Source organism: Pelodiscus sinensis, chromosome W, assembly GCF_052426305.1.
Source record: "Pelodiscus sinensis isolate ZL-2025 chromosome W, ASM5242630v1, whole genome shotgun sequence".
NCBI classification, from domain to species: Eukaryota; Metazoa; Chordata; order Testudines; family Trionychidae; genus Pelodiscus; species Pelodiscus sinensis.
Window position 1 is genome coordinate 9,644,372 of NC_143084.1, and position 20,098 is coordinate 9,664,469.

Sequence of the window (20,098 nt, forward strand, 5' to 3'; positions counted from 1 at the left end):
CCTTCCAGTCCTAGTATTCTATGACTCTATGAAACCATGTTGACTTTCCCCCAACAAATTATATTCATCCACGTGTCTGACAATTTTATTTTTTACTACAGTTTCAACTAATTTGCCTCGTACTGACGTCAGAATTACTGGTCTGTAATTGCCAGGATCACCTCTAGAGCCCTTTTTAAATATTGGCGTCACGTTAGCTATCTTCCAGTTGTTAGGTACAGAAGCTGACTTAAAGGATAGGTTACGAACCACAGTTAATAGTTCCGCAATTTCCCATTTGAGTTCTTTCAGAACTCTTGGGTGAATGCCATCTGGTCCCAGTGACTTGTTACTGTTACTTGTTCCAAAACCTCCTCTAATCACACCTCAATCTGGGACAATTCCTCAGATTTGTCCCCTAAAAAGAATGGCTCAGGTTTAGGAATCTCCCCAATATCCTCAGATGTGAAGACTGAAGCAAAGAATTCATTTAGCTTCTCCTCTATGATTTTATCATCTTTGAGTGCCCCTTTAGCATCTCGATTGCCCAAGGGCCCCACTGGTTGTTTAGCCGGATTCCTGCTTCTGATGAACTTAAAAAACATTTTACTATTTGAGTTTTTGGCTAGCTGTTCTTCAAACTCCTTTTTGGCTTTCCTTATTATATTTTTACACTTAATTTAGCAAAGTTTATAGTCCTTTCTATTTTCCGCACTAAGATTTGACTTCCACTTTTTAAAAGATGTCTTTTTATCTCTCACTGCTTCTTTTACCTGATTAAGCCACGGTAGCACTTTTTTGGTTTCTCTTACTGTGTTTTTAATTTGGGGTATACATTTAAGTTGGGCCTCTATTATGGTGTCTTTGAAAAGTTTCCATGCATCTTGCAGAGATTTTACTTTTGTCACTGTACCTTTTCGTTTCTGTTTAACTAACTTCCTCATTTTTGTGTAATTCCCCTTTCTGAAATTAAATGCCACAGTGTTGGGCTGCTGAGGTGTTTTTCCCACCACAGGAACGTTAAATTTTATTAGATTACTAGCCAATTAGCCCATCATAAGACAGGATTTTCAGGTCTCTCCTCCACGTCGGTCTTCTCTCCTGAGCCTCCAGTCTCTCACTCCGTTTCTCTCTCTCCTCCTCCTACTGCCTCCCCCCCGTCTCTCTCAGCTCTCCTCCGCCTTCCACCTTTAGTACTGATTTATATTATATGAAACTATCCCAAAAATATACCAATTTGAGTTTAAACATTAATACATCTCTCTCCAAACTTGTAAATATTAGTTGTTAAAAGAAACAGCGGGGTCATCTGCATCCTGTTTTTCAGGGTGGTATATTAAGGCCCAAGTTCTCCTGAAAGAGCAGCCTGAAAATAAGGACAGGGAGAATAGAGTTGGTTAAGGCACCAGACTACAACTCAAGAGAGACAGACTGAATTCTTAGGCTCTGTCACTGACATGGATCACCAACAAATTATGTAAACCCATCATTCCTTATGTACAGAATGAGGATAACTACCTCACTGGAGTAAAGTATTAGCATATGCAAGAAAATATTACAGAGATGAGCAACGTAAAGCAGACTATAAATAAGTGCAAAGGCATGCCAGTCTTCCTTCCTGGCAGTGTTTCAATGATCTAGAAGATAACGGTAAAAATATCTGCTGCCAGTCTTCACTAGTGCTCCCCCTGACACAACAGCACTAATGAAGAGCAATACAAAGTCTTTGGGGCAAGTACAATCTTATTTATCTGTAATGCACCCAGCACATTTTTGGGCACACTATATATGAGAAGTCATTCTTCCGCTGTACTCTGAGCTGATTAGGCCTCAATTGGAGTATTGTATCCAGTTCTGGGCACCACATTTCAAGTAAGATGTGGAGAAGGTCCAGAGAAGAGCAACAAGAATGATTAAAGGTCTAGAGAACATGACCTATGAGAGAAGACTGAAATAATTGGGCTTGTTTAGTTTGGAAAGGAGAAGACTGAAAGGGGACATGATAGCGGTCTTCAGGTATCTAAAAGGGTGTCACAAGGAGGAGGGAGAAAAATTGTCCTTAGAGGCCAAGGAGAACAAGAAGCAATGGGCTTAAACTGCAGCAAGGGAGGTTTAGGTGGACATTAGGAAAAACTTCCTAACTGTCAGGGTGGTCATTATACTGGAATAAATTGCCTAAAGAGGTTGTGGAATCTCGGTCTCTGGAGATATTTAAGAGTAGGTTAGATAGACATCTATCAGAGATGGTCTAGACAGTACTGGGTCCTGCCGTGAGGGCAGGGGACTGGACTCGATGACCTCTCGAGGTCCTTTTCAGTTCTAATGTTCTAGGATTCTATACCAGAGTAAGAAAATGTATAAACTGCCTTTTACAAAAAAAAAAAAAAAAAAAAAGGAGAAAATGGCACATGGTGAACAAAACCTGAAACAAAAGATAGAAAACTATTACACTTAGCAACTGATAAATACATTAACAGAAGCTGAAACAGTTATCGTCTTTGTAGATATTTTAATCCACTTTGATGGAGCTATTTGGGAGATTAACTTGTGAACTGCAGCGGGGCGGAAAGCGTTATAAAGTTATGGGAATTGGAACAGATTCATATATAATGTATATTTTAAAATTGGGAACAAAATGGTATTTTTGCAGTGTTGCTATACATCATCAAAGCAATGGTCAACAAACTTGGAGGGATGGGTTAATCCTGGAACAGTAAGGGAGAGAACTAGAACAGAGGAGGAAAGAGATCAGCCTTCTTATGTTAGAGCCTGGTATAACAGTCTATCAGTGTTAGTAAGTCATGTGCACACTATAAAACTGGATGCTTTATAAAACATGTATTTATAACCTCTAACTCACCTTTCAAAATTACACCTTTAATAAAGTGTAAATAATTTATTTTCTTGTAGTGACTATAATTAAAGATGACAATATACAGGGCAGCAGATATAGTATAAACTAGGGATGTGATCGTGTAAACGTGTACACAGCCTTATCAGTTAACCTTCAGTTACACGCAGGCAACAATGCGGGAGGGCAGGCGGGAGTCAGTGCGTGCGGGTACAGAAGCATCAGCACAGGGGGAGGAGCAGGAGCCGGTTCTCGTGGGGAGCTGGCTTCCCACACGTACTGCCTCCCACAGAGCCACCTTCCCTCCCCTCGGCGTGTGAACGTGTAACCGCTGAATTTTTCAGCGGTTACACATTTACCTAAACTCATTTTAAAATCACTAGTAAAAATGCTTGGTTTGTGCTTTCTCCCTGATGTATAAACAGAAAACAGTTTGTGCTTGATAGATGTAGGCAATTTATTAATGTGACACTTAAGAAAAAACATCTGTACTGACAGGCATATTTAATTGCTAACTTTGTATCATATTAGCCAAACAGTATATAACCACATACACACCATGGCTGTGTCTAGACTGGCCAGTTTTTCCGGAAAATCAGCCGCTTTTCCGGAAAAACTTGCCAGCTGTCTACACTGGCCGCTTGAATTTCCGCAAAAGCACTGACGATCTACTGTAAGATTGTCACTGCTTTTGCGGAAATACTATGCTGCTCCCGTTCGGGCAAAAGTCTTTTTCCGAAAAACTTTTGTGCAAAAGGGCCAGTGTAGACAGCAGAGATTTATTTTCCGCAAAAAAGCCGCGAAAATGGCGATCGGGGCTTTTTTTGTGGAAAAGCGCGTCTAGATTGGCCACGGACACTTTTCCACAAAAAGTGCTTTTGCGAAAAAGCGTCCTGCCAATCTAGACGCGCTTTTCCGAAAATGCTTTTAATGGAAAACTTTTCCATTAAAAGCATTTCCGGAAAATCATGCCAGTGTAGACGTAGCCCATGGTTTTAAAGAAAGTTTAGAGATCCAAGAAAGCTGGGCATCTATTTACTTAGTTTAAGCTTTAGCTTTATCACAAATTCTTTTCAAGCAGCTTTTGAGAAAAAAAAGACTCGACCTGAAAACTTTCCCGTGGTTACTGCTGTACTTTGGAATCATAGGGGTTAGGGGGAAATTATGTTTTTGGCTTCTTGATTTTACATAATTAAATTCATAGCCAATGATAGGGATGTAAGTGACTAATCGACTACTTGCCTCCCCCCCCCCCGATGTCTATCAGAAAGAGGCAACAAGGGGAGGGGGAGGAGGGTGCTGGGGGGAGCCGGCTTAAAAGCCGGTTCCCTCCAGCTCTGTGGGAAGGGGCGGGGCGGAGCGGCAGCATACCACATTTGAAATATACAAGAGTCCCTGCTGGGGCTCTTGAGCATTTCAAAGCAGAAGCACCACATGGAGCCTGGGGCCAGTGGGGAACTCAGAACCCCCCCTGCTGGCCCCAGGTTCCATGTCACATTTTAATCTTTGAAATGCACAAGAGCCCCTGTTGGGGATCTTGTACATTTCAGAGGTGGAACACCACGCAGCACTTCCACCTTCGAAACGTAGCAACAGCCCAGCAGGCTCTTGCTACATTTCGAAGCAGAAGTGCCCTTATCAACTAGTCAAATAGTCGATAGAATTATCTAATTTTAACATCCCTAGACAGTGTATGATTTTGCCAGTTGTACTTTGTAACTCTTTAAAGAACTACAGAACTCAATATCATGATGGCTCATGGTTACTAATGTACACTTCCAAAACACGTACCAAGGGAAAAATCCATTTTCACAAGAAATCTGAGAAGGTTGCTGGATCTTCTATCACTCAGATCACACATACACTATCATTAGCTGCTAAACTCAGTTCAGAATCCATCACATTGAGATTCTCTGATTACCTGTAATGTAAACATAGTACTGCTATTCCATGAACATTCCATGAATATTTGTTCTGTAGTACAAGATTAAATCTAAAGAATTATAAAATTCAGAAGAACCTTGACAGATTAGGAGCACAAAATGAGGAAGAAAGCCACTTTTCTAACAGATAAGATGTTCTCTGTTCAACTGTTAAAAGCCTACAGGCTTCAAAAGCCACCTTATCAGAAAGAGTAGGTTAAACTCTTCAGTGCCACATTCTCTCATATACCTTGAGCTATGGCATTAAGGACATTTTCATGGAGTGGTCATGTATATACAGGTGACAACATAAAAATCCCTCCAAAATGCACCTAAGAAATACATTACCCTTAATATAGAGGCTAGTAAATTTTAAACTTTCAGAAAAAAAATATTGGTTTCCCAAATCTTTCTCCTTGTTGTGAGCACAGTAAGTATTGTTCTACAAGCTGGGTTCTTCTTACAATAAAATTAAGGATTTGTCAACTGTGGAGTAATTAGCTTCAATCAACTTGGACAGGAAAAAAACAAGTGATCTCAAAAAAAAAAGGGGGGGGGGGGGAGGTCCCAGGAAGCATGACTTATGGACATGCTCAATTAAATTATTCCTTTTAGGGACTTGGGGCCTAAACCAGCAGCATAATGCATTTCAATGGATCCCCAAGCCTGTGTGGACACCCACTAAAGACACCTGGTCTCCTCATGGGTACAGGGGCCCCACCTACGTACACAACATTGCTGGATCCGGCCTCTGTATTGCAAACCCAATGACAGTCAAAAAAAGTTAAAATAAATAACAGGAGGAAGATACATTTCACCAGAACTTTAGAAAACTTTAAGCAAAACAAAGTGATAGCTGGCACACACTCCAATCCAAGTTATTAAAATTTGTGGTTTTGCCATTTTAGGACTGCACTGGGAATGGAGAAGGGACATTTGACAGTACTCATTAGGGAGAGAGAACCACTCCAGATTTGGACAAATATGTTTTTAATTAAATAGACTATGGTAAAGCCTTTATACACAATAAAAAGGACTATACTGTAGTAGACAGTAACATACCTGTGTTTTGGCCCAACACTAAATGCTTTCAAACCTAGCCACATATGCCTGAGGAAATATTTTCTGGTATATGATCTGAGGAACTTTACAATTTAAAACATTCCTCTTGCTAACTCGAGAGAACTATAGGATCAATTTGAGAATAGGGATGTAAGCAACTAATCGACTATCCAATAAGCAAATGGTTATCAGATAGTCGACTAGTCGCCCCTCCCCCTTGCTGCCTCTATCAGAGAGAGGCAATGGGGGAGGGGGGAGCAGGATCCAGTGCACGAGTGAGCTGGCTTAAAAACCAGTTCACCCCAGCACTGTCTCCATGGAGAGAAGGGGCAGGGGCGCAGCAGGGATCTGGCGACACTTCTGCCTTTGAAATGTAGCAAGAACAGTGCTCTTGTACATTTCAAAAGCAAAGCACCACAGGGAGTGCAAGGCCAGCAGGGGACTGCTTGAATCCACTGCTGGCTGTGCTCCCCACGGCGCTTCCGCCTTTGAAATGTAGCAAGAGCCCTACCAGCTCTTGCTACATTTCAATGGCAGAGGCATCCTTATCGACTAATCAAATACTCAATGCAAATTACATTGACTATTTGATTAGTTGACTAATCTAATTTAACATCCTTATTTGAGAATACCATTTTGTTCTACAGATTGAAAAGGGTTTCTACCATTTTTATCCCATGCTAGTCTCCTACGAAGTGCATGCTAGTCTCCTACGAAGGGGGTGGGGGTGGGCCAGATCCTCAACTGATCCACACTATAGGCCACATCCTCAACTGGAATAAATTGTCAGATTCCACAGTAAAGTGCAACTCCAATTTATAGCAACTGAGAATCTGGCCCATTATCCTCACACTAAAAGATAACCTGTTCAAGTCACTTCACATTTAGCCAGTAACAGGATTTCATTACACTGTAACAGAGCATATGAGAACATGGACATCCTCAAAGTCACCTCTGCACACTCAAGTTATGACAGCAATAAAGCTAACAAAAAATAAATACTATTTCTTTAACATTGTTGGTAGTCCGTTGTGTCTGACGATGACGTCTTGAGCTTGCACAGGCTCATCAGTTGTGGACTCGCATGTGGCTGAGGAGTCTAAGCCTTGAACGGCATGGGTGTTCACAGTGGGGGCAAAGGAATAGTCCTAGCTCAGTCGATGTAGCTGCTACTGTTGCTTTTCTCCTCTCACGAGCATCAACCAGGCGTATGCGTTGCTGCTCTTCGAAGTGTCATACGTGTGTCGTACAAGAGCATGCCAGCCTGTTCAGTCTTCTGCATGCTGCTCCAGCTGCTTTGGCTTTAATCCAGCATGAGCAATGTTGGCCTTTACACACTCTTTATACCTCTTGCGAGGCCTACCTTGATTCCTTTTGAGCTGGGAGAGTTCACCATAAAGGAATTGCTTAGGAATTCTTGACTCCTCCATTCGAATGACGTGCCCTGTCCAACGAAGCTGGGCTTTCAGAATCATGGCTTCAGTGCTTGTGGTTCCTGCTCTGTCAAGGACTTCCAAGTTTGTAACTGTCCTGCCATCGAACGTGCAGTAATGACCTCAGACTGCGTGTGTGGAAGCACTCCAGTAGTTTCACATGTTTTCTGTACAAGGTCCAGGCTTCACATCCATACAGGAGGCTGGTCAAGACTACAGCCCTGTACACTTTCAATTTAGTGGACTGTCAAATATTGTGCTGATTCAACACTCGCACTCTCAGATGTCCTAATGCCTGATTGGCTTTGCAGATGCTGGCATTGATTTCTTTGTCAAGGGAGCCATCACTGGCTACCACACTGCCGAGGTATTTAAACTTGTCCACTGTTTTTAACTCTGTTCCTTCAATAGAGATTGAAGGGGGGAGAGCAGCAGATCCTGGAGCAGGCTGAAACAGTACCTCGGTCTTTCCCAGGCTGATGGTCAAACCAAAGAGGCGAGTGGCTTCAGCAAACTTGTTGATGATAAGCTGGAGATCAGATTCCTCATGTGCCATAAGTGCACAGTCCTCAGCAAAAAGGCCTTCAAGAATGAGCCTCTCAAGCATCTTGGTTCTAGCATTCAAACGACGGTCAAAAAGTGACCCATCAAGCCTGTACTTTATATAGACTCCATGGTCCAGGTCCCTGACTGCGTGGCTGAGGACGCACATAAAAAAAGAGGTTGAATAGCACTGGGGCCAGCATGCACCCTTGCTTTACGCCACTAGATATCTCAAATGGATCTGAAGACTCGCCATTCGAAAAAACGAAGCCAGTCATGTCATCATGGAACAGGCATATGAGGTTGACAAATCTTCTCAGGGCAGCCAAATTTTAACAGGATAATCCACAGGGTTTCTCTGTTGACGGTGTCAAATGCCGTGGAGAGGTCTATAAAGATGGCGTATAGATCCAAGTTCTGCTCTATGCGCTTTTCCTGGTCCTGACAAACAGCAAAGATCATGTCAATAGTGCTGCGGCCTGGACGAAAACCACACTGTGCCTCTGGTAGGTTCTTCTCTGAGATGCTGGTGATCAGACGGTTAAGGATGACTCGAGCCAAGATCTTCCCAGCAGTAGAGAGAAGGGAGATGTCCTGGTAATTTCCACAGTCAGTTTTATTGCCCTTGTTCTTAAAGAGCAAGATGATTATAGCATCCCTAAAGTCTTTGGGCATGTCGTCTTCTTCCCAGATGCTGGTCAAAATGCCATGAAAGGCTTCGAGTGACACCGGTCCTGCTGCGTTGAAAATTTCAGCAAGAATACCATCCATCCCAGGAGCTTTGCCAGAGCTAGTCTGGCTGATTGCCTTTTTGACCTCATCCATTGTAGGGGGCAGGTCAAGACTGTCTATCGTGGGTTTCTGAGGGATCTGATCTAGGGCTGCAGGGTTGACAATGGAGGGCCTATTGAGAAGGTTGCTGAAGTGCTCTCTCCACCTATCATTGATGCTGCTCTTCTCCCTCAGGAGGGTCATGCCATCTGCAGACAGGAATGGTACAGTACTTGCCTTTGAAGGTCCATATACAGCTTTGATAGCACTGAAGAACATCTTGGAGATCTTGGTATCAGCATAATGTTGGACTTCATCAGCTTTTCTCTCCCACCACTCACCTTGCATTTTGCAAAATGCAGTCTGCGCCTGACTCTGAAGGTGCTTGAAACGGTCATGTTTGGAGATTGAGGACTGGTCATTTTGCCCTACCAAAAATGCATTCTGTTTTTCCTCTAAGATCTTCATGATGGTCAAACCAGTCTTGGTGAACTCTCTTTTTTAGTCCTAGTGTCGACTTAGCTGACTCCGTCACCAGGGTTTTGAACTGGTCCCATTTTTGTGTTGGGTCTCCAGTCAAGGGTCCATGGGACGTCAGCGTGCCGTCAAGGCAGGCTGCGAATTGCTCACAATGACCAATATGCTGCAGCTTCCCGATGTGGGAAACCCACAGGAGAAAAGAATTTCACTCATGTCTGATACTCCAGAAATCACCTACTTATTTCCATATTTCACATTTTGTGGTATGGGATGCAACGGGTAACCACAGCAGGGTGCACTACAATAGTTATTTCAGACTCAGCTTTGAACATAGAATACTAGAAGTGGAAGGGACCTCAAGAGATCAGTAAGTCCAGTCCCCTGCACTCATGGCAGGACCAAGCATGGTCTATATCATCCCTGACAGGTGTCTGTCTAACCTGCTTTTAAATATCTCCAGAGATGAGATTCCACAACCTCCCTGGGCAATTTTATTCCAGTGTTTAACCACCCTGACAGTTAGGAACTTTTTCCTAATGTCCAACCTAAACCTCCCTAGCTGCAGTTTAAGCCCATTGCTTCTTGTCCTGTCATCAGAGGCCAAGGAGAACAATTTCCCCACCTCCTCCTTGTGACACCCTTTTAGATATCTGAAAACTGCTATCATGTCCCCTCTCAGTCTTCTTTTTTCTAAACTAAAGCAGACCAATTCCTTCAGCCTGAACATGTTAAATCATTTCATTAAGGAAATAACACAAAATAAAACAAGACCCAGCAGTAGCCCCTTATGACTGCATAAGGGTAAGTACACAAAGATATGCATGCATGCATGCAGATAAACTAAGAAAACTTAAGTTGCTTTCTTTAAAGCAGAACTCCCAATTGCCAGCCACCAGCTTTCCTCCCAGGGCTTTATAGTGCACAGCTGGGATCTTTCAAAACAGCAGTATCCTAAACCTAGTGAGGAACACAAGAACACATACTCTAGCTCTTCTATGGCCATGTGTCTTCAATGATTTTAAATATGAAGAGATTTCATCTGATGTTATGCACATAAACATCTGTGGAATTTTGTGGGAAGACCTGTGATCTTGTACAACTGAATTAGCCTTGTATCAAACTACAGCATACAGTACTGCAACAATTAACAGGCACTAGGTTCTAAGAATGCATGTAGTTCAAATTTCCTGAGGATCTAATACACTAACAAAACAAATATCTAAAAAGCAGCACCAAAACTCTCTCAAAAATTTTCTCTTCCACATTTAAGATGCACATGGCACCAAATGCAATTCTCTTTCACCTTAGCTTGAAAAACCAGTTGTTTTTAGACTGAGACCATAAACATGTTTTATTCTGGAGCCCCCCCTTTTGGGGGGGGGATCAAGACAGAAAAACCATGGAAACAAGAGGTGTATTAATGAAAAGACTGATTCAATTTCAGCTACAGTGGTGTGTCTATAGTTGAGTACAATGATCTGTTGAATACTTCCAGCATTTCAAACCTGTAGCCTAGGCTGGCTTTGTGCTTTTGTACGATCAGCTACTGAACAGAGCAGAAATGCTCCCTGACAGACTACCAACAAACAAAAAGAAAATAGAAAACAGTCAACACCCAGGGGTTCCTTATTTGATCAGCTTTTTTATTACCAAACCTGAAGCAGTAAGGAAACTCAAATAAAGACAAGTGAAAATGAGGGGGGGGGGGGGAAGAGAAGAATTACACCCAAGACTGAAAGCGGTGACCCCAGGAACTCATCATATTTAGCAAGTTAGAATGGAGAGCACTAAACGCAAGGGAAGGTGGAGCCCCACAATCCCCGGGCAGGGCAGGGCAGGGCAGAGGGCCAGCGTGTTTCCTGTCCCATCAATCCCTCTCTCCTTGGTGGAGGGGCCTCCGCCTCCCCCCACCTCAACTCTGCCAGAGCAAGCTCAGACAGCTCCGAGGCCGTCACTAGCACACAGCCAGACAAGGGGTGCCAAAGACTCTTCTCCTCAGTTGCAGGGAGACGCCCCCCCCCCCCATGCGGGTTTTCCTGACGACAGAACGAGAAGCAGCTCGACGAGGGGCTCGGTCAGGAGCTTCCACAGTCCGCCCCCACCCCCCGACATCTGCCTCCCTCGCATGACGTCCCTTGCCCCCGGTATCAGCCCCCTCTCAGCCCGGCTCGCGCTCGCTGCCCCGGGCCCGTCACCTGAGCTCCAGCCCCTCGCCCCGCTCACCTCCTCTATCTCCCGGGCCATGCCCTGCAGCTGCTCCTCGTCCTCCAGCAGCTCGTTGAGCTGGTGCAGGGTTAGAGCCTCCAGGCGCCGCGCGTCCACCGCCATCCCGACCTCTCAGCTCCTCCGAGCAGCCGCTGCCGCCCACGACAAAGCGGAAGTGTCGCTGCGGCTACTCCGTGCGGGTGGGCAGAGAGTGACGCCCTGCTTCCCGCAGCGCCCCCTTACAGGAGACACACAGTTGGGTCGCGGGTTAGGGAGAATCTGGGGCTCATTGAGGGGAGACACTAGTAGGGGGGGGGGCAGAGGGTGGCACTGATGGGAAATGGGAGGAGGGTGAAAAAACTAAGGGAGGGTATGTCTACACTACAAAGTTAATTCGAACTAACGGACATTAGTTCGAACTAACTTTGATAGGTGCTACACTAGCGCTCCGTTAGTTCGCACTTAATTGGAACTAGCGGAGCGCTTAGTTCGAACTAGGTAAACCTCATTTTACGAAGATTAAGCCTAGTTCGAACTAGCTAGTTCAAATTAAGGGCTGTGTAGCCCCTTAATGCGAACTAGTGTGAGGCTAGCCCTCCCCAGCTTGCCCTGGTGGCCACTCTGGCCAACACCAGGGAAACTCGTATGCCCCCCTCCCAGCCCCGGACCCCTTAAAGGGGCACGGGCTGGCTACGGTGCCCGTGCCAGGTGCAAGCCTGCCAGCACCCAGCCAGCAGACCCTACCCCTGGCACGGCTCGAGCCAGCCACCCGCTGCCACCCAGCCCTCCCCGTCTTCCCGGGACCAGGCTGGCGGCTCCCGGGAGCTTGCCCAGGACCACAAGAGGCGGGCACCCGCCTGGGTTAGTGTGGACATCGTGGACCTTGTCCACGACCTCCGCACTAGGCACAGGAAAGTGGCCGTCTAGGGCAGGAGAGCTGCCAGCCTGGCCACCCAGGAGCAGGTGTGCATGAAAATCAAGGTGGTCCACTGAGACCCCCGACCCTGAGCCCTGAGCTTACAATGGCCATCCTGGGTCAGACCAAAGGTCCATCTAGCCCAGTAGCCTGTCTGCCAACAGCGGCCAACCCTAGGGACCCTGGAGGGGATGGACCGAAGACAGTGACCAAGCCATTTGTCTCGTTCCATCCCTCTCCAGCCTTCCACAAACCTTGGGCAGGGACACCACTCCTACCCCCTGGCTAATAGCACTCCATGGACCCAGCCTCCATGACTTGATCTCACTTCCCTTTAAACTCTGTTCTAGTTCTAGCCGTCACAGCCTCCTGCAGCAAGGAGTTCCACAGGTTGACTCTTTGCTTTGTGAAGAACAACTTTCTGTTACTAGTTTGAAGCCTGTTACCCATTCCTTTCCTTTGGTGTCCTCTAGTCCTTCTTTATGGGAACTCATGAAGAACTTTTCTGTATGCACCCTCTCCACCCAACCCCTGCTTTTAGAGACCTCTATCCTGTCCCCCCTCCGTCTCCTCTTTTCTAAGCTGAAAAGTCCCAGTCTCTTTAGCCTCTCTTCATATGGGACCTGTTCCCAACCCCTGATCATTTTAGTTGCCCTCCCCTCTCCCAGCCTCTCTCTTCCCCTCTCCCACCTCCTTTTCCCAGTCTCCCCCAGTTTTGTTCAATAAAGACAGATTCCATTTTTGAACACAATTGTCCTTTATTTTGTACATCAAGAAGAGGGGCTAGGGAAGGGTAAGTGGAAGGAGGTGAGGGAGGAATGGGGTACGCACCCCCGATGGGGAGGACTGGGGTGGCTCTGCGGGCTTCTGGGGGTGGAAGCTCTCCTGCAGACCCCCAATTGCCCCCTCTCCCCAGATGGCAGCCTGTGGCAAGTGCAGCCGGGCTGATGGCCGAGTGGTGTGATGTGCCCAGTGTGGGTACTCCGGGCACTCCAAGCCAGGACTGCTTTGCAAGCGGGGCACCCCTGAGAACTGTCTGTCCGGGGTGGGGGTCGGGACCCTTTAAGCACAGCCCTCGGCTAGCCTGACACAGCATCTCCACGCTCTAAGTCCTCCTCTGATGCCCTGCCAGCACTACTTCCGGCCATCCTTAAGCCTGGTTCAGGGTCCACTTAATGTGGACATGCTAGTTCAAATTAGCAAAACGCTAATTCGAACTAGTTTTTTAGTCTGGATCCGTTAGTTCGAATTAGCTTAGTTCGAATTAACTAATTCAAACTAAGTTAGTTCGAATTAACGTTGTAGTGTAGACGTACCCTGAGAGGGTTGATGAGGGGTGGACTCAGGGCAGCGGTGAATGCTTTTAGGGAGCATGCAGTCTGAGGAAAGCAGAGTGACTGGAGTATTGAGCACACAAGGGGGGTAAGCGGGGAGGTTGGATAGACTGGACCACCAGCTTTGGGATACACTAGAGCAGAGGTTCCCAAATTTTTCAGCATCACACCACCTTTTTGATTTTTGAGAGACCCTCACGTCCCGTCCCCCCAAAATAGCAGCAAAACTTGGGGTGGGATTGACAGGGGGTGGTGGCTGGGTCACCTTCACAATGGAGTGTCGCTTCCCTTTCTCGTCCACCTGCATTAGCACTGCACCCAGCCCAGTGTCTGAGGCATCGGTGAACACCACGAAGGGCTTGTCAACGTCTGAGTTTACCAGCACTGGGGCTCTGACCAGGGCATCCTTCAGCACACAGAGAGCCCTCTGGCACTGCTCAGTCCAGACCACCTTGTCTGGCTTCCCCTTCTCACACAGCTCGGTGATAGGGGTGGCGATGGAGCTAAAGTGGAGCACAAACCTCCAGTAGTACCCCGCCATCCCAATGAAAGCCTGGACCTGCTTCTTGATCTGGGGAACCAGACAATCTCTAAGGGCCTCCACCTTGGTTGGCTCAGGCTTTAAGTAGCCGCTCCCCACCTTATGGCCCAAGAAAGATACCTCTGCCATCCCCACCTTGCACTTCCCAGCCTTTACAGTCAGCCTGGCCCCCTGCAGCCAGTCCAGCACTTGGCTGACCTGGGACACATGATCCTCCCAAGTCTGGCTAAAGATGGAAATATCATCCATGTAAGCCAAGACAAAAATCTCCATCCCCCTCAGCAGCTGGTCCACCAGGTGCTGGAAGGTGGCAGGCGCCCAGTTGGACAGTTCCACCACATAGTTCACCTCATTCAGCTGCTTGACAACCTTGAAGAGGCCATCCCAGGCTGCTTGCAGCTTGTTCTTCTGCATGGGAATGAGACCCATCCCCTGGTCCCCAGTGGTATAGGCATGTACCCATGCATTGCAGTTGTACCAGACCTTCTGCTTCCCTTGGGGTACCTCCCTGTATGCAAACAGCAGGTGGGGTAAAGTACTTGTCCCGGTCCTGCAGGTGCTGGTGCATAAAGGTCTTTAGCATCTGCTTTAGTGTCCCATTGAACCTCCCCACCAGCCTGTTGGACTGTGAGTGATATGCTGAGGCTCAGGTATGCTAGACCCCGCACTTCTCCCACAAGCACTGGAGCAGAGCTGACATGAAGTTGGACCCCTGGTCTGTGAGGACCTCCTTGGGGAACCCCACCCTGCTGAAAATGACCAGCAGCGCATCTGCCATGGTGTCTGCCTCAACAGAGGGCAGAGCCACGGCCTTGGGGTGGAGAGTAGCGAACTTCACCACTACCAGGATGTATTTCTTCTGCGTCTGGGTCGCCTTGCCGAGGGGCCCCACTAGATTCATTGCCACCTTCTGGAAAGGCTCCTCTAGGATGGGCAGGGACCCCCAGGCATCTTTCTTCCTACCTTGGGCTTTTCCCACACATTGACAGGAGGCGCAGGACCAGCAGTACCGCTGCACAGCTGCAAAGATCCCTGGCCAGTAAAAATTCTGGAGCAGCCTCTGCCTGGTGCGTTGGATCCCCTGGTGCCCCGAGAGTGGGATGTCATGGGCCAGTCACAGCAGCCTGCGGTGATACTTTTGGGGACCCACCAGTTGCTGCCGGATCCCCCATGACTCCACTTTCCCTGGGGGGAGCCATTCCCGGTAGAGGAATCCCCTCTCCCACAGGAACCTCTCCTGGCAGCCTCCCCCAAGGGCTGAGCTGCACTGAGGCCAGCCCAGTCCCTCAGCTTCTGCAAGGAGGGAGCTGTCTGAAACTCTGTCTGGAATTCAGCGGCCACGGAAGGGATGAGGACCTGCTCCCTCTCACTGCCTGTGTTCGGGGTCCTGGCCCTGCTGAGCCTGGCCCCCTGGGGCTCCCTATCTGCCAGGTTAGGACCCTGCACCCCCTGCAGGGTGCCCTCCTCAGGGTCAAGGCTGAGCACCCCTCATAGGCTCTGGCTACAGGTAATGACCAGGGCACTGTGGGGGCCTTCTAGCCAATCCTCTAGGTCCCTGCCCATCAGCCCCCAAACAGGCAGGGGGGAGGGATAGCTCAGTGGTTTGTGCATTGGCTTGCTAAACCTAGACTTATGAGTTCAACCCTTAAAGGGGATCTTAGGCAAATCTGTCAGGGATGGTACTTTGCTCTGCTGGGAGAGCAGGGGATTGGGGTAAGTGTGGGGTAAATGTAACTCGGGAGGGACTGGGGAAAGAACCTGGGAGGGGGGAAGGAGGGATGTGGAAGGGGCAGGAGGGGCTCAGGGATAGGGCTGGGACTGGTGCCTGCCTCGGGTGGTCCCACCACCTCGTGTGCGCAGCTGTCAGCAGCCACAGAAGGTGGGGCTAGGGGGAGGAGCAAGAGTGGGTTCGGGGAGGGGACTTGGGAAGGAGTGGGTGCAGGAGAATGGCTGCTGGACCGCTCAATTGTGGCAACCAGCTGGTTGACAGCAGTGCTGTATGCCGCGCACATGCTCCGGGCCTCCTGAGACAGCTCTTGCTATGGGGGAGGGGGCTAGGGGGAGGAGCTGGAGCGGGGACGGGAGCGGCAGCAGGAGAGCGGGTATGGCTGCTGGTCTGCTCAATGCCAGCTACCAGGTGGTCGATGCTGGCGGTGTATGCCACGCGCATACTCTGGGCCTGCTGTGACAGCTCCTGCCATGGGGTGCGGCACAGCTCCAGGTTGGCGTTCAACCTCCAGTCCTGATGCTCCAGAGACCACTGCAGGGCACATAGTCAGGCAATGTTTTTCCGCTTGCGGTCTTCCTGGGGTTGCCGGCGTCTGTGGGTCTCATGGGGTTGGGAGGCTGGTGTGGGAGTTGTGGCTCATGCCTCACTCACAGCTGGTCCAGCTGTAAAGAAAAGTGAGAAGGGCAGTGTGACAGGGCGCTTGCCCTGCACTGGGCCTTTAAGGGCAAAACCCCAGCCTGGAGCAGGGGCTAGGAGCAAAGCCCCAGCTGAGGCACTTCTAGCTGTTGAGGACCCAGCTGGGAGCTATATAAGGGGAACCGACAGGTACTCCAGGTAGAAAGCAGTGAGAGCCTGGCTGCTAGGGAAGCAGGAGGCTGGCTCGGGCTCCTAAGGAGGAGACCAGGGTGCTCTGAGAAAGAGAGGACCCTGGGTTGTGAGCAGAGTGGACAACAACGTCCCCCGGAAGGGGGGCTCTGACACTGGTGTGGGTGCTGCCAGAGGGCAGTGTCTGGAAGAGGATGCCGAGGAGAAACATGCGGTGACACTGCCTAGAGAAAGGCATCCAGAAAGGCAAGAAGAGCTAACTCCCAGGACAGCCAGCTGATGGTGCCGTAGCGGTGAGTCGGCCCCTCACAGGCAGTCATTCCAGGAGACACTGTGCCTGAAGCCTAGCCCTAATGTGTGAGCTGACACTGAAAGGTCTTGGTTCAGACGATGGTGATGTGTTTTGAGCAAGGCCACCTGTGGCCTAGACAGTGAGAACTTTTCTGTAGGGGCATGGACATCCCAGGGGGGCTTCACTACCCCCGCATCCTGGGGACAAGCAGGCATGGGAAGGTACTAGCCAGGCCAGGAGCCTGAGGGTGGGACGGGGTGGCTCGGCTTCCCTCTGTGCCACACATGTTACGCTTAAACAAAGCACACGAGATCTTTTATAGGGGAAAAGGCAATACGCTGCATTTATTGAGAATACAACAGTTAGCATATGCTTTTCAGTCACACACACACACACACACACACACACATGCACACAGTCCTGCCAGTCGATGTCGTAGTTACCAGTCCAGAGTCTGGATCAATCTAGTGGCCAGTTAGATTGATCCAGAGGGGAGCCGGGCCTTTGTCAGTTGTGATCCAATGCTCCTCTGGAGTTGGTGGCAAGATGAACCCAAAGTTCCATGGCAAAGCACCTTGCTCTTATAATCCTCTTTTCTCTGTTGAAGTCTATGGATTCTGCTGTGCCAGTCTGTGACCAGTGTGTTATCTTTTGTTGTCAATCATTCCCAAAACATCTCCAAGAGGCTCATCCTGTAATCAATCGTCTCTTAGGGGTGCCAGCTTCACTTTAGGGTCATCAATTTGCCCAATTCTTGACCATGGACATGCACTGATGGTCCCTCTGATGCCAATAAGTCTGTCTTCACCCATGCTTCGCCCCTCCTTTCCTGGCCATCTGGCTCTGAGGATGACCTTCGCACCTTTATCTCGACACATACATACCACTTTCTCACGCAAACAATCTTTACAAGGACCTTCAAAGAAAAGCATAAACAGTGTCTCATTGGGCAAAGCAAAAGACATTGTAAATCAAACAATTAAAACTCCAGCCTTCAACATCCCTCTAATCTTATTAACATAGACACAATACCAAAACTGTCTCTTTACTTACTAAATTAACTGAACTTTAAAACAAAGAAATGTATATTTAACTAAACTTAATAAATAAAATGTTAAATGTATTAATATGTTACCTTACATTGCTACGTTATTAAACCTAAAATACAAATATAAAAAGAATAACGCTTTCAGCTCCAACACACACACTGGGTCTGGAAGTGGTGGCATCCCAGAGGGAGAGGACTTCTATCCCTGCTTGCTGGAAGAGAAGTGGGGGAGGTGTGTGTGTGTGTGTGTGTGTGTGTGTGCATCATGCACCACTTGCTGGGGAGAGTGCCACGGGGTCCCCTCCTTCCTCCCCCCCCAGCAGGCTCCCCTGGCAGGGTCTTGGTGTCTTCTGCTTCACTAAGCTTGCCTGGGAGCACATGAGTGTGGGTATGAGCCTGTGCTGTGTGTGTGTCCCTGACCCCATTCTCTTCAGTGGTGGCTTGTGGTGGGAGGGTGTCCCACCACGGAGTCAGGAGTAAGGCAGGCCTGTGCAGGAACCCTGTGAACAGGAGTGCAAGGTTCCTGTGTGGCAACCTCATTGCAGCTGTGTGCTCTGGACTAGTGCTCCACGTGCACAGGCTGCAGTGTGATGCCCAGGCCGAGAAGGCCGGGCAAGGAGAGCGCAGCCCCTCACCACCCACCACCTCCCCTCTTCATGTGTCTAGGGAAAGTAATGGAACTTACCTCATAGGCCTTCCCCAGCCTCATCCGAGCCCTGGGTGACGTCCTGGGAGGGGGGTACTGGCTCCAGCAACAGGCTAACCTTGTGGCTGGTGGGCATGGTGTCAGCGTTGGCCTCCTCCTCGCCCATGGGCCCATCCTCTGGGAGGCTGACAATGAATGAGCATCTCCAGCCCAGAATCCACAACAAGGCAAGGGGGAAGGGATTGACCCCCGCCCTGTCCTAGGATGCAGTGGAGCTGTTCATAATAGGGGCATGATTGGGGTGCCACCCCTGAGTGGGAGCTCTGCTCCCTGGCCTTCGTGTATGTCTGCCTCAGCTCCTTGACTTTCATGCACACCTGCTCCTGGGTGCAGCTGTGGCCCTTCTGCCCCAGGCTGTTGGCCATCCAGTCGTAGATGTCTGCATTCCTGCGCCTGGTGCAGAGATCCTGGAGGTTCGCCTCCTCTCCCCAGACCTCAGTGAGATTCAGGATCTCCGCACCAGACCAGGATGGGGCCCTCCTCTTCTGCCCCGGGCAGGGGCTTGGGAGCTGGCTGCAGCTGTGCTGGCAGCCATGGGAGGCTCAGATGGAGCGCTGGGCTCTGTCATGTCATCAGGGAAGGCAGAGCAGGGTGCTGCTGTGTGGCATGGTGCTAGTAGGGCTCACGTGGTGCCACAAACTTTCCCCTGTGGCTGCACCTTTAAGGGCTGCAGGGGAAGGGGAACTATAGAGTTCTGATGAGTGTGAACAGAGGGTATGTCTACACGACAGCGTTAATTCAAGTTAACTAACCAGTGCCGGCATGGCATCAGCTTAGGACTTAGTGTGTGGAGCTGCTGCCTGAGGCTAACTGAGCTCTGTGCTTAAAGGGACCCTACCCCCACCCCGGACAGACAGTTCTCAGGGTTCCCCGCTTGCTTGTCTACCTCGATGAGGGACAGCAAAGCAGTCCTGGCTTGGAGTGCCCTGAGTGCCCGCACTTGGGACACCACAGCACTCGGCCACATGGAGCCAGAGCTGCCCCGGGCACGCTGGTGCAGCTTGTGGGGTTGTTGCCATCAGCCCGGCTGCACTTGCTGCAGGCTGCGATAAGGGGGTCCATCGGGGGGCTGTCAGGATCCAGGAGGCCCTGCGGGAGAGTGTCCACCCCGAGGAGCCCTCAGAGCCTCCCCGGTCCTCCCCACCAGGGGCTTGTGCCCCATTCCTCCCTCACATCCTTCCACTTACCCCTCCCTAGCCCCCCTTCCTGATGTCAATCAAAAGACACGTATGTTCAAAAATAGAAACTGGGTTTATTGAACAAAACTGGGGGGGGGGGGATGAACCTCTGGGGAGACTGGGAAAAGGAGGTGGGAGAGGGGAAGAGAGAGGGTGGAAGAGGGAAGGGGGAAACCTGGGAGGAGGGAGCTGGAAGGGGGAAGCAAGGGGAACAAGGGGCAGGGGAAGCTCAGGGCCCAGGGTTGGGGGTCTCGCCGGACCAACTTGATTTTTATGTGAACCT

The 20,098-nt window shown here is 49.2% G+C and overlaps 1 protein-coding gene across 1 annotated transcript in view; it reads right to left on the reverse strand.

The window, feature by feature from the left end:
* LOC102448546 (vacuolar protein sorting-associated protein 37B-like) overlaps positions 1-11,404 on the reverse strand; it is a 71,044-nt gene extending 59,640 nt beyond the window's left edge. The window contains exon 1 of the mRNA XM_075918560.2: positions 11,265-11,404. Coding sequence (XP_075774675.2) covers positions 11,265-11,369 — 105 coding nt within the window. The 5' untranslated portion in view covers positions 11,370-11,404. The remainder of the gene's footprint in view (positions 1-11,264) is intronic.
* Positions 11,405-20,098: the final 8,694 nt, after the last annotated feature.